At 39.5% G+C, this 13,960-nt stretch overlaps 1 protein-coding gene across 1 annotated transcript in view; it reads left to right on the forward strand.

Moving 5' to 3' along the window:
- The window catches only part of ACYP2 (acylphosphatase 2), a 46,677-nt gene that overhangs the window by 997 nt on the left and 31,720 nt on the right, over positions 1–13,960 (forward strand). Inside the window, exon 3 of the mRNA XM_042862236.1 lies at positions 1,576–1,685. Within this exon, the coding sequence (XP_042718170.1) occupies positions 1,576–1,685 (110 nt within the window). The remainder of the gene's footprint in view (positions 1–1,575; positions 1,686–13,960) is intronic.

The raw sequence follows: 13,960 nt of genomic DNA on the forward strand, positions 1-13,960 counted from the left end.
AGTGCTGAATGCTGGCTTCTGAAGCCGTGCATTCCAGTTGAAATTATTAATTGCATTTACAGTGCCACTATTTAAGGATATTTATGTTCCCTTGTAGCCGAGCGATACAGTTTCCCTGACTGGTGTCCCAGCCAAAGTTTTCCTCATCTGAGCTGCATGCTTGAGTAGCAACTCAAGAAACAAGAGATGCATTTTTCCAAAGTTTTGTTGGAGCACAGTGAGCTGTATTTAATATTAGACCTAAAAGCTTTTTCAGCATTGCTTCTATATTGTGAAATAGCTCAGAATTGTAAATGATAAAGGATTACAGCATGATACATCTTTAATAGTGCTCTACAAAGTGGGAAGTGTCCCTATACATCATGTGGTAAGCAGGTGCAAGCTTGTTCTGACTTGTTTTGAGCTGACCTGCAGTCATGTGAACGCATACAGTGTCAGTTCTGAGCTAACCATCAGTATTGAGAAACACCTTGTCAGCTGCATTCCCATGCTCTTGGACAGCTTGGTAGGGAGAAGCTGCTTGTAATCAACTTTTAAAACACTTTACATAATTATCAGCACCATTCTGTTGACTAAATTACCTCCACATTTTCCTATTTTGCAGTGTAGTTATATGACCTGAAGTTTGGCTGTTGGCATTTGGAATAAATGCCTCAAGAGTACATGTGCTACATATCTTGCCACTGAACGTGTAAAAAGCAAAATGGAGGAAGCATCTTAAAGTAAACTGGATCTTAATGAAAAAGTGCTAGTGTTAGCTGTTCTTTCACAGCCCCACAGGGAATGAAACTAATGGGTTTCTGTAGAACAGCCATTCTGTTCTCTGCCATTTCAGGGTTCAAGTATATGAAGATCACACAGATGTGTTTCATAAGTACATGAAAGAAAATAAGAACTTTTTTTAAAAAAACAAGGTATTTGGAAATTGCTGAATTTTGTTGCTGTTTTTAGATAAGGATAGAACTTAAGGGGTGAAAGTCAGGTGGAGAGGATTTAGACTGAAACTAGAGACAACCTCTAAGTTTGCATGTGCAACGTGTATAAAGAGCCTTGAGACTGATTGCTGAGGAGACAAGTGAGCGGTGATAGGAGCTATAGAAAAGGATAGGTAGCCTAGAAGGGGTGGTAAGTAGAGAGGTGCTCTGGGTTTGGTAGAGTCGTGTTTAAAGCTGTTAAAGAGTCTGTAAACAAAGAACAAGTCTCAGTTCTATGAATGAAAAAGCTTGCACTATCAGAAGATCTATATGCATGTGCAAATGATAAAGCAAGCAGCAGGATGAGCATTATGAGCAGGGTGGGGAATCATATGCAGCATGGTTTTTTTGAGAATAGTATTAGGAAGTGTATAAATGAATGTGAGAATTCAGTCGTGCATTTATCACAACATATGAAATGTCATTCTTGCTGCTTCTGCTGCAGTTGTAGGGCTGACAGGAATGGCTTAATGTCTGAGTGTGAGCATAGTAGGTGTTCTTTGTTTTGTTTCTAATGTTGAACTTAAATGCAGTTTTAATTGGTGTGTGTGTGGTGTATGTGCTGACACTGACTGTCCTTTTTCATTACTTTTCATACCAGTACACAGAAGAGGAAGCTAGGAAATTAGGAGTGGTTGGCTGGGTTAAAAACACCAGCCAAGGAACAGTGACGGGCCAAGTTCAGGGCCCAGAAGATAAAGTAAATGCAATGTAAGTATCTTTGTTTTGTTTGGTCTTATTAGTGTGATTTACAGAAATATTCTTAATCCAAAGTAACACGTAACTGTTTATATCAGTAACTTAGCAGTGCTTTCCAAGTGTTGGCTTTATTTGAGGAGTTCAGGGCACAAGTTCTTGAAGCTGCAAAAAAAGCCTTTTTGCTTTAACAGTAGTTTGTGGCATCAGTCAGCTTTGATTCCTAGGGTCGTGCAGCTTGTCATTGCATTGCTCCAAAATTGCTCTTTTGAAACCCAGGGAAAACCAGGTGTTCATAAACAGAACAGGTCTGTTTAACCTCAAAGTTCCTCTGTGAAGAAACACTGAAGAGCTTCTTGAAATACTTGTTCAGTTTTTACTTCAATGAATTTGAAGAAAACTGACTTCTAAGTATGGGTTTTTCTGTAAAAACAAACAAAACCAGCATAAATACACATTGGAGCAAAGGTTTGCATTGTCTGCTCTCTGGAAGTGTGTTTTGAAATATGTTGGTGCCTTTAAAAGAAGAGAGGATGTTTTTTATTAAATTGCCGGTTTCCAAAAGCTGAAAGGCATCCCTTTGGGGTGCTACCTGTAAAAACAAAAACCAATTCCATCGTTCCCAACCACGTTTTTCTTCTGCATGTGTAGAGAGATTGTTTGGAGCTTTTTTTTCAAACCACTGACAAAAGGATAAGTGCTGGTAAGTAAAACTTGACTTTGCAGGCTTTATTGCAGGCAGGTAGATATCAGTGCAAATTCTGTCAGTGCTTTCCAGTACACGACTTGCTTCAAAGCTCAAAATAAAATGAAGCTGTTGGCTTTGTAAAAGGAAAATGGCGTCGCTCCTTTTGGTAAAGAAACTTGTATATGGTTATCTAATGCGACTGAAATAGCTGTAGCAATTATTTTCTTGGCTCTTGAGCTTGATATTGGACGGCTTTTGTTGGACTGCAAAGCGAAGCCTAACTAACCTACCTCTGTATGTTAGTTGTTTCTTAAGTGAATTCTTATTGTGTGGGTTACAGCAGTTAATACGTTGCATTTAATCCTTAGGGATTTGAAAAGTTAGTGTACAGTTGCCATCTGTAGTAAATCTGTAACTCTGAGGAGGAGCATGAAGTACCGTGATTTGGTTTGTGTTCAGAGGAGGTCTTGTTGAAGAGTACTTGTGAAGTGGGCTGCCTCGCTCTATTCAGCAGTTCCATGCAGAGCACGGCGTAACTGCTGACATGTGGCTTTATTTGCACGAAACTAGGCTTGCTGCAGCGTTCTCCCATTCTCTCCATTGTTATTTGTGCTTTTAAAGGAAACCCTGCTTGCTCCTACACCACAAGGTTTGTATATGTAACATGAGATCTTCGTGCAGAGCTGCAAAATTAGACTAACGAGACCAGGCTTGTTCTCAAAGATGAGGCAACATAATGGCTATTCTGAAGGGAAGGGAAGCTTTCATTTTTCTTTGTTAAACCACTTCAAATAGGGTCAGCCAGCTTGACTGGGACAGTGAGCTGTGACAGTGATGTTGAAGCTTTTGATGTACATTGTTTGTGATATTCAGAGCAAATAAAAAGTTACTTTCAGATGTTGTTTCTTCACTTTAAGTTGGAAATCTGTATTTTGCTTTGACATGGGAGTGAATGTTTCAATACTGAGATAAAAGTGCAATTTCAAAGTACACGTTGAAATGCAGACTACTAAATTTCCTAGAGTAAAATGCTGTAGGAGAAATTTTGCTTGCTCCCTGTGTGGGCTCTGATAAGTAGAAAAGGAAGGATGGTGATTTCATTTTTGGTAATAAATTAGTTGACTTGCAACTCCTTCCTCTGCATGTGCATGTGAATGGCTGTTCTGTGAGGCTTTCCTTTCTCTTGCACTACATGGCAATAGAAAATCAAAATAAGATTGATGTTTTGAGTTCTCGAAGAATGTTTTTCAAAGTGCATAGCATGCTTTCAAGGAATTGGTAATACTTAGCTCTCTAGATGCAAGGGTTATTTAAAATGGAATATTAAATGAGAATAAAATGAGGTTAGCTATTGCTCTGGATAATTGATATAAATTAATCCTAAAAATGTTTCTGTTAGCACTGAGATCAATAACCAGGGGGAAAATGTGGCATTAACTTCCTATGCAAGGTCTCTTTAGTGTTGTTTTTCGGCTCTTCAGAACTTAAGAGACTGTGTGTGTGTGTGTAATTCTTACAAACTGGGAGACCTTCATGTTAAAAGAACACTTTGAGGGAATCCAGTACCTCAATCAATGCTGTGGGGTATTTCAAGACAGTTTCCTAATTACGTATTGGAACATGTGTTATCTTATAAATATCTTGGTAGTCTGCTTTGTTCAGTGTGTCTCTGGGACAGGTATTTTCACACTTGTACACGTTTCCACATTAAACTTTTAGGTACAAAGCTGCCTGATTTATTTTTCAGAGGTGCAGCACTTCCACAGCTCACATGTTAACAGTAGTAAAATGATTTGACTGTCGTTCACCAATGCTTACATGTTAGTATTGCTTGTAGGGGGAAGAAAGAGGAGTGCTTTGGTCTGTCATAAACTGTTTATTTTTTCATGGTACTATAAAAAGAAACAAGGGCATAGATTATAGAGAGATTAGGGATGATCTTAGTGCGAGAAGGTAGAAATAGCAAGGAGGGAGGAGAGAAGAAGGATAAGAGCTCGAGAGGAAAATAAAGGGAAAGCATAAATATATGGGGAAAAACACAATGAGGCACTTGGAGACCAGGGCATGCTTTTGTTCTGGGGCAGAAATGCAGCAGACCTCAAACCCAACTGTTTTCCAGCAGCTGTCCTTTGTTCCTGATTTTCTGACCCTTCTTATTCTGTTTGGTGCTGCTCCTTGAATTCTGAGGCGCAGTTAGGAAACATTCAGCACAGGCTCAAACCAGTCTCTGCATGGTTTTTATGCAGGCCGTGAAGTAAAATATGGTCTGGGAGGAACTGAGGGCAGTCCTGGGGATCTATTTAAAGCCTTAGTGCAGGCTGAGATGGAGGATGTGAAGCAGAACAAGCATGAAGTGGATAGGAAAAAGAGCATGTCAGGGAAGATGTGTTTTGAAGATTATTTGTACGGGTAAGTGGTAGGAAGTGCACAACACCTGCAGGTATTGGGAACCTGCTGCTGGAGGTTGAAAGTTCAACTTTGCTGTTTTGGTACTCCTTTATATGTGGTCAGTTTTCTCTATAAAAATGTGTCCGACGTTTTGAAAAACGTGTTTCATGAAGGAGGTTACACGTGTGGTTTTATGGACCAAATAATGTGCAAGAAGGGCTGACAGCACAGGGAAGGCAAGATTCCCCTGGCAGCAGTGACACTGGTACGTTGGTTCTGTGCTGGGGAAGCCTACCAAAAACACATTCTTTAAAAGGTGAACTTGACTGCAGGGGCTGACTTGGTCCTTTGGTTGGTGGGTTTATTGTCAGCTGAATACAAATGTGGCTGATCTTTATTAATTGTAAGAAAGAAATCCTGCCTTTTTTAAAGGTAAGGAGCCAAATACAATGTTGTGTGTTAGAACTGCGAAACTAGATGTGGGAAGGCAGCCAGAATCTGTGTATCTGCTGCTGCAGGTGCCTGGTGATGGCAGCCTTCCTTCTGCATGCAGAGTAGGGTTTGCTAATGCAAGGCTTGGTTTCTTTCATCCTGCCAGAGAAGCTAACCGACCTTTATCTGAGCCTGCTGTTGTTTCTTAGGCAATGTGCTGCAGCCTGGATTTTGTCCTGAATCATAAAAGTAATTGTTTCGCTGCAGACAGAATGATTATGATAAATTGTGAAAATGATGTGCAAACCAGAGTTTGCCCTGCAACGTGTAACAGCTCAGCAGGGATGTTCTGACTTCGCAAAAATAAGTGGAAGATGGCACGAATGCGGAGGGTTGGGGCATGAGGAGTGTTACACATGCAACAAGTTCCATTCCATATTGGTCTATTCACTTGGTGTTGAGTGGGGATGTAAATGTTTTTGCTGAATTCTGTGTGGGCAGGCTAATTTCTTTGCTGTGCTCTATGGTGAGATCGCACTGGAAAGTAGTGGAATTTACTCTGAATTGCCCAAGGGTAGGATTTCACATTTTTAATTTAATTGAAATAAAGAGTAAGGTATGAGTGTGCAGTTCTTGATTGCTTTGCTATTTCTGTTCCGTGATCTGTTTTCAGTCTGTTTTTAATGAAAATATCTTTTAGTTTCTAAGGATAAGTGACTTCTAAATTAAAAGAAACATTTAGCAGCTACTTTGGTGTTAACTGAGATATCGTGCTGACCATCTTAAAAGGTATTTTTAATAGGTCCTGAACTTTCTACATGTAAAATTTCATAGCCCTTGCTTTTTAAACTCTAGATGGAGCTGTTTGCTCCCTAGACACATTCAACCACTTGTGCTTCATTTGAAGTGCATCTATTTTTACTCTTAGTGGTAGACTCCATCTTTTCTTCGCGGTGACCTTTTCCCTGCAGTCTCTTCTAGTCCTGTTTGCAGCTGTAGCCCCACATGGGCAACACTCCTTACCCTCGGGCACTAAAAGCCCAGTCTCAGTCCCTTTCCTGTCTATAATGCAGAGAATATTCAAGTTGTGAAGCTGAGTCAGTGCATTTCTAGAACATCATACGTGAGGACTTAAGTGATACCTGGACTTAAGACCTTAATGGGCTAGGCAGTCCTTTGGTTTCCTTTTGCAGGAAGACTCAAAGTACAAGGGCTTTCATTGTAATATCTTCTGGTTTTTCTTCCACTTTATTCATCATGGAGGGCAGAGCATTGGCAGTCAGTGTGGCAGTTGCCATAGCAACTTGCATTGACAGGCTGGAAGTAATTTTCCTCAGAGAATTTTTTGAACTCTGACATATCAGTTATCCTTAAAAAGCGCTCTTGCATGTAAATCTCTACAAAAATCAGATTTGAAATTGGGGCAGCACTTTAAAATGTAATAGCATAGCACATGATTTTCTTATTTGGACCAAATAATGCATAACAGCACAAAGAATTTTTTTTTTTTCTTGCCTTAGTAAGAAGGCATTAAATTATAAATTATTGTCTTGGAAGTTGTTTTAAATTAGTAAACTATTGCTAATCTAGATTTAGCTTTTAGTCTCTTTATCAATTGAGAGGAATTTGTGTTAACTATACAAGTGGTAACTAAACAAGCAGTGTGACTTGGGAGACTCCAGTTTGTGCATAGAAAAATCCAGCTTTATCCCACCTAAAGACTGGGAGGAGGGAGGAAGAAATTCTTCTAGTGAATGTTGCAGCTGTCATTGTGTATCTGTTGCACTGTCATCAGGTACATTGCAAAACTCTGTCCTGTACCAACTGGCTTTCAATAAAATGTTTTCTCTTGGTTTGCAGAGAATGGCCATGATGGGCTGAAGTAAGGCTAACACAGTATTACTTTAGTCCTCAGGTGTCCATATTTAACCTGAGTGATTTTCTTTAGCAAAATCTTAGAACTTTACCTAAATATAAATTGGATATTGAAAACGAGCTAAGATTTTAGTCTGTTCTGAGATTTATCTCTGTTTCAGAAATGCTTATGTGAAATTTCTTCAGCTCAGTCTAAATGTTTGGAAAAACTGCATGTGACCCTTGGCATAATAGTAGAAGTGGCAGAGCACGTTTTTACAGAGAAGGGTTTTAAGTTTTTAAAGACATATTGGAGACATCTGTGACATGCCCAGCAGCATGCTATTGAGAAGAGCACTAAGGCAGCTGAATGAAAGTTCAGAGGGGGAAATATGGATTAGGGAGAGAACACGGAGGCCAGTCTGTGACTTTGAAGTGGGAGCCAGTAGACTATACAAGTGGTAAGTAATATCAGACCAGCAGAAGTACAGAATTTAAGCAGATACGCTTGTTTCTCAAGAGGGAGCGTGGCTTGCTAACCAAAGGTGTGCTGTGATATGAAAAAATAATCGTTGAGGTTGGTCCTAGAGATAGCAGGAAAAACTGATGTGGTAAAGGAGAATATCAGACCCAAGAGCAAGCTGTAGTGGCAGTGAAATTCCAAGAGGAGAAACAAGCTTTGATCAACTCTAACAGAGATGGTTTAGCAAGAAAGGGATCATTAGGCTGTCCGAAGTACATCTAAAACAAGTTGTCAGGTATGCTATGAGGAGTTATCTTGCGGTTCTCTGGAGACAAATGCAGTTCTTAAAGCAGATTCCAAACATAGAGGTGTATCTTTTCAGGGCTCTTTGTATTCAGAGGACGTAATAACTTAGGACAGGAACGATTTAACTACCAGCCCTTTTTGATGAGCGCTGGCTGCAGTGTCGCTGCATCACGCTTGGATCAAAGCAAGGGGTAGGCCAAGGTGAGTGTCAGCATTCCAGCTATCTGGAGAAGCATGTAGACACAAAAATGCAGCTAGGAGATTTGAGGCTGATTGTGTGAAGTACACACTGATCGTGATGTGCTTATGTTAGAGAAAGCATAGATTATAAGGATTAATACTTCTTGCCATGCTTATTTTCGATGCTTTTCTGTGACAATGCATCTCTAATGCAGGTCACTTGATGTTTACTTGATGTCTCCTCAGTGAGGCAGCTCTGTGCTGTAATCATATGGCTGAAATATGTCCTGATGTGATGTTCTTGGGAAGCTGACAGTGCTGCATAGTGAAGGAAGGGGTAGAGGATTAGCTAAAATCATTTGTCAAGCTTTTTTTTTCCTCACTAAAATGCAGAATAGTGAAAAAGCATTAAATGTGTTGTCTTATGAGGTGTGTGTAATGTAGAAAGTACAGCTGTGACATTAATTACTGAAAGTCATTTGCCTGTGGTATTTCAGTGCCTTTACCAGTCAGCTGAAAAGGAAAACGGCAGGGTTTTTGCAGTTCATTGTGGGTCCAGTCAAAACAAGCTTAATTTTTTTTTTTTTTTTTTTTTTTTTTGCTTTATTTAAAGATGAAATTAACCTAAGCTATTTAATTTGCTTTAAATTGTCTCAAACCAGACTGACTTTCTGAATGTTTGAGGCATTAATTTCTTAACTGTGGGTGGATATTGCTCAGAGTTGATAGGTTAAGCTGTGAAGTTTCACTTATGCAGACTCGGAGGTTGCAAAGTACTGCAAATTAAATTCACTGGATGTTGCTGAAGATGGGGAAGAACAAATGAAGTAAAACTTATTTTTCATGGTTTTAGCAGTTCTAGCTAAATAAAGGAAGGATTAATTAGTTTGTTGTAGCAGCTGTACTCAACATAAAGGGCAAGGAATGGATTAGGTCAATCAGAAGACAAGGTTTCTTAGTGACTTCTAAGAATCAAACCAATAAGCTGTTAATGATAGCTTAGTGAGGAAGGTGCACGCTTCCAACAGCAAGCCCAGCATCTATTTGGTGGCTTGCCTTTGTTCTGCCCTTACACTGACACCTTACAGCAGGGCCTGCTGCCCTCCTGTCGGGCACAGGACAGCAAAGTGTGCTTCCCTTGCTGTGGACCAAGTCTGGCTGAAGGAAGAGGCCTTCCTTCATGGAAGGGTCACTGAGCTGGGAACAGAAGCGAACTCCTTGCATGTCTTCTCTCCTTAGGCTGCTGTATTGCAGCTGCTCCTTAGTTTGGAGTGCTATGAACAGTTACGTTTTTAACTGTGCTTATGTCATTCTTTATATGGAATAATGTTAAAATAATGTTTTCCTGCAGTCCTGTTTCTTTTGTTAGGTTATAAAGGTCACTGTCTTGTATGACCTTGTAGAATTTTCCTCTGCTTTCATTTCTGAATTTGCAGTAGGTCAGTGGAATTAGAATTCTTTCAAAGTGTCTGCTTTCATTTCTGATCACTGAAGTGTTATGTTATTGATGTATTTTGATTTAAATGTAGCTCGTACTAATTTAACAAATGAGGTTAAATGCAAGCTTCTAATACAAACAGTTAATTAGGATGTACTGAATACTGTCTTTTTAGGTCTGAATCCTCATGTTTACTTCATCTTTTGTATATCACTTTGATTTGGAGGTTAAGCTGTTCAGTCACTCCTGAGGACAAAAGAAAAGTTCTTGTGAAATCTTGCATGTTTTCATTAATGCTTAAAGTTACTGGTTTGGTTTGGGGCAGTGCTTAGTTCTCACAGCTGTTCTTTCAAATACATGCTGTAACTTAGTCTCATCATAAACACAAGTCTGTTGATGTGTTCTTTTACTGGGGGAAGGGACCACATTTCAACAGCTTGTGTTATTTGGTTCAGGGAAGAGTGCCTGTACCTAATCTCTGTGAAGCTGCCAGGAATGTCTGATTGCTTTGCTGAGAGGGGTGTAATTTGTTTTCTTTGTTATAATTAAGATCAGCAGGGAGATGCTGCAGGCCTCTTGTGCCCACTAGAGTTAAGAACTGAAGGTGTACATCAATCTCTGTTCAAAAGCTCGATACAGAGAAGATGCTGCTGCTTACCTCTTCTATTTATAGAGAATCTCCCAGGTCATATTCATGCCTGAAAGCAAGACTGAGTTTCCAGAAGTGGGCCTCAGAAGCTGTCTTTCAGTTCACAGAATGAGAAGTATTAAAGATTTTTTCCAAGATTACTGTTATTTTGAGTGAGCTACTTAACTTTTTTCCTCTTTATTTCTAGTGGCAAACCTCTTTGGAAATCATTCCACGAGGATGTTGCTGTAATGCTTCAAAGTTATTTAGCAGTGTTAATACATGAGATGCTGGAGTATTCTAGCCTTCATTTGTTTAGATGATGACTGTGGTATTCATTCAACTCAAACCTGCTGCATAGTTGAAAGTTAAGTGGGATTGTAAGGCTGAATTGGATTGTTCTATGTACAGAAGTAAATGGAATTGCTGTCTGGATGATCAGTTTAGGTATTTTCTTGTATAACCAGAAATAGCCATTGCACTTTTCATCTATACTGAAGAAGTAGAAAACTTAAATATTTAAATCTAAATATTTATTGTGATTACAGTTAAAAAATGATCCTGATCCAGCTGAGATACCTTTCAAAGCAAGTGCCAATTAGATGTGTTACTTCTGCTGGAGCCTTTTCATGCACTTGGAGGGTTTTATGCATGCATGGATGTGTTCTGTGTAGTTGGTATCATTGGACCCATGCGCAGCAGTGATATTTTCAGAGTGAAGATATTCTCTTACTACTGATACAGGAGGATGCAGAAGAGGTGGAGGCCCTTCATGTGGATTCTTTATGCTGAGAAAGATTGCTCTCAGATATCTTTACTGCTCCAATACAATGGCTGCAGAAATACTAATGAGTAAAAAGTTCAGTTTAAACTAATATTTGTAAAGAAGGTTTGGATACCCCAGTTATTAAGAGGAATAACTGTGCACACAGTTAAAAATAGATTTTTGGCAACACATTGGTAGTTACAAGTAAAAGCATGTCCCTGAATGTGGGTTTCTTTCACATGAATTAGAGGTGCTGTGTTTGCCAAAAATGCCTGCTTGTTTGGCTTTTTCAAAGTATGAATTCAAAGTACTTCAGTGATGTCACGTTGTTTGTCTCCTTGCATAGGGTTTACTCTATTGCAGGACTTCTGAAGCAAGATCTGTGTTGCCTTGTGAGGGTGCAGTCTTCCTTTGCTCACTTTGAAGCACCTCGAGGTGGTGGATGGTGTACATGGCAGCAGAGCAGTGAGCCTGCCTATCAGCAGGGATTTGTAGCTCATCTGAGGACTTCACCAGTGCTACTTTGTGTTTCTACTCACCTTTACACAGAGCAGAGCTTGCTCTCCTGCTGGTCTACGGAGAAACGCCTATGTGCAACATGAAGGAAACCAGTGGGATGCTTGTTGTGTCCTGATAAAAAGATAGAAAAAGGAAAAGATAGAAAAAAATAGAAATATAGAAAATTTGGAGATTAGATTTCTATGCATAAATGTGCAGACATACACATGCAGTGAATTGCATGTGAACTCTAGTGATTTGTCATCTTGGCCACCGTTTGCATGTGGTGTTTCTAATATTTCTGAAAGGAAACAACAGCTAATGAGAGCTCTAATTCTTAAAGCTCATCAGATCTGTACCTTCATTTTCCTTTTTAGTGCTAGACTTTATTTGGCCTCAGAGTTCTGGAATGATACTGGTTTCTAGCAAAATAAATTGGAGCACTTTCAAGTTTTTAACCTACATTACAAGGTGAATGTGCCTCAACAGATCTGTCACAAATATTGTGTCGATGGCTCTGACTCTGATATTGCCCTGGAAGCCATACAAAAAATGCTACATATTGTAGTACAAAATGATTGCACTTGTTTTTAACTGAATTATGAAATGATCTCTAGGTAAGTGGAAATTCATCTTAGCAGGATCCAAGAAATAGCTGGTGATGCTCACACTGTAGCTGGATGTCATAGGGGATCTTTATCTTCTGATTTTGAGTTTCTGATATCCTTTTGCTCTAGAGTTAATGCAGAGCGAATGTGTAGTGAATTCCTGGGTAAGGAAGGTTTCTTTTCAATGCTGGTATTTGATATGGTGTCTTTTTCCTGTGCTTGTATGAAATAGTTGGCTGTTTTAATCCGTAATGAATATTCTGCTTGTGTTTCAGTCCTTTTTTGGGGTGTTCGAACTCATTCTCTTATGTTGTGATGCTGTGGGCACTTCCTGCTTGCTTCCTTGTTGCTAAAGGAACAAAGAAAATCAGTCTAAAAACTTCTGGCAAGTATTCAGGACTTCATAAAAGTAAAGCAGGCATTGAAATGGGATATTACATCTTTACAAAAAGATTCTTTGAACTCTGTGATCATTCTGAGGGAAGAGTTTTAGACAAGTAGTTCTACAGAGAAACGTGTGTGGAGTAGGAAGTAAAATGAGGTGCTTATTAAGGTTTCCTGTGTAGGAAAAATAGGGAGAAAAAACAAATATAGAAAGTTCTGAGGTGGAACTTCTAAGCATTATTTAAAGTCTGGAAACTATAGGAAACAAACCTGGGACAACAAAACCAATTTCTTCCAGCTCGTGTATCTCCCAGCAGTCATGTGGTGACATTTCAGTTGTGATTCTTTTTGTCTGAGCAGGTTTGGCCTGTCACATCAGGGCTAACCTGCACTCCTGTTCTGCTGTACAGACACTAAGTCCTGAGCCTCTGGTCTTGCTCATTACATATTGTGAGTAATTCTTCCAAGTGTCTAGGTCAATGCTGGGTAACTTCTTATGGACAGCATAGCTGCACTCCTCCTTCAGTCAGTATAGGCTAAGATCTTAAAGATGTAAATGGCTCAGTGTTTTACAGCATTGCCTTAACAAGGAAAAGGAGATGCTCTGTCTGCGTTCTAGAAATGGTGGCAAAGGAAACTGGTTGCTGCCAGTGAGTGCTGAGGCAAGTCTTAGCAAATACCTGTGTTTTGAATTCTGAGCACAAGTGTTTCAACTTTAATTTTAATTCACAGTTCTACTGAGTATCTGCATTACTCCCTGTTGTTCATGGAGGAGCCAAGGTGCAAAGCGACAGCAGCACAGTTTCATGCAGCTTATCTGCGGTGGAATTGAGGAGCATTGGGACCAATACCCGATTCTGCAGTCTAATCATTGAAACGAGCGCTTGGGATTCTGTGAATGATGTCAGGGAAGCAGTGAGGAGTAGCACCCTGCTCTAACTTGGGGTTACATTGTGCTTTTAGCTAGTTACCAGTGATTCCATTTGCACTGTTTCAGATTGAACTGTTGCATTATTTATCAGTTGATTTCTTGAGGGTCAGCTGGAGCAGCCAGTTTCAGCTAGCTTCAGAAATTTTCTATTCTTGGGATCTCACTAATGTTAAGTGACACCAAGTGGAAAAATTCTGTAGGCTACTACCAAATAGTGCATAGTAAAGTTAAAGCCAGAGAGTGAAAGTATTAACGTACAAATGAAAAACTGCAGATAAACTGATGGGCTCAGTCTCACAACAAGCATCTTGCAGGTCCAAGTTGTTTCCTGACTCTTGTTCCGGTCCTTCTCCGCTTGTTCTCTTTGCCCTTTATCATCCTCTCTAGTTCAAAACCAATCATGCAACTTCTTATTTTATAGCTATTAATAAGAAAACAAATGCCTTTTGTGGTTCTTGCATAATAGAAATGAAGTAGTTATGTATACCAGCTGTCAATTTCTTTTTCTCGTTAAATGCTAGTATTAGTAATAATTGGATAATTACGTAGGAATTTTCTTTTTGGCTAATGTCCATAATGGGTAGCACAGGCAGAAGACGCTCAGCCATAGCATTGTGGAGTGAAACATGCAAGCAATTAATCGTTTCACTGAGCTCTTGTAAACAAGGTCAGCTCAGCAGGCATTCATGAAGTCTCTTATGAAATGTGATGCTGTCTTCATTATCC

Source organism: Lagopus leucura, unplaced genomic scaffold (genome assembly GCF_019238085.1).
Source record: "Lagopus leucura isolate 7727_CA_CO unplaced genomic scaffold, USGS_WTPT01 Super-Scaffold_73, whole genome shotgun sequence".
Taxonomy (NCBI): Eukaryota; Metazoa; Chordata; class Aves; order Galliformes; family Phasianidae; genus Lagopus; species Lagopus leucura.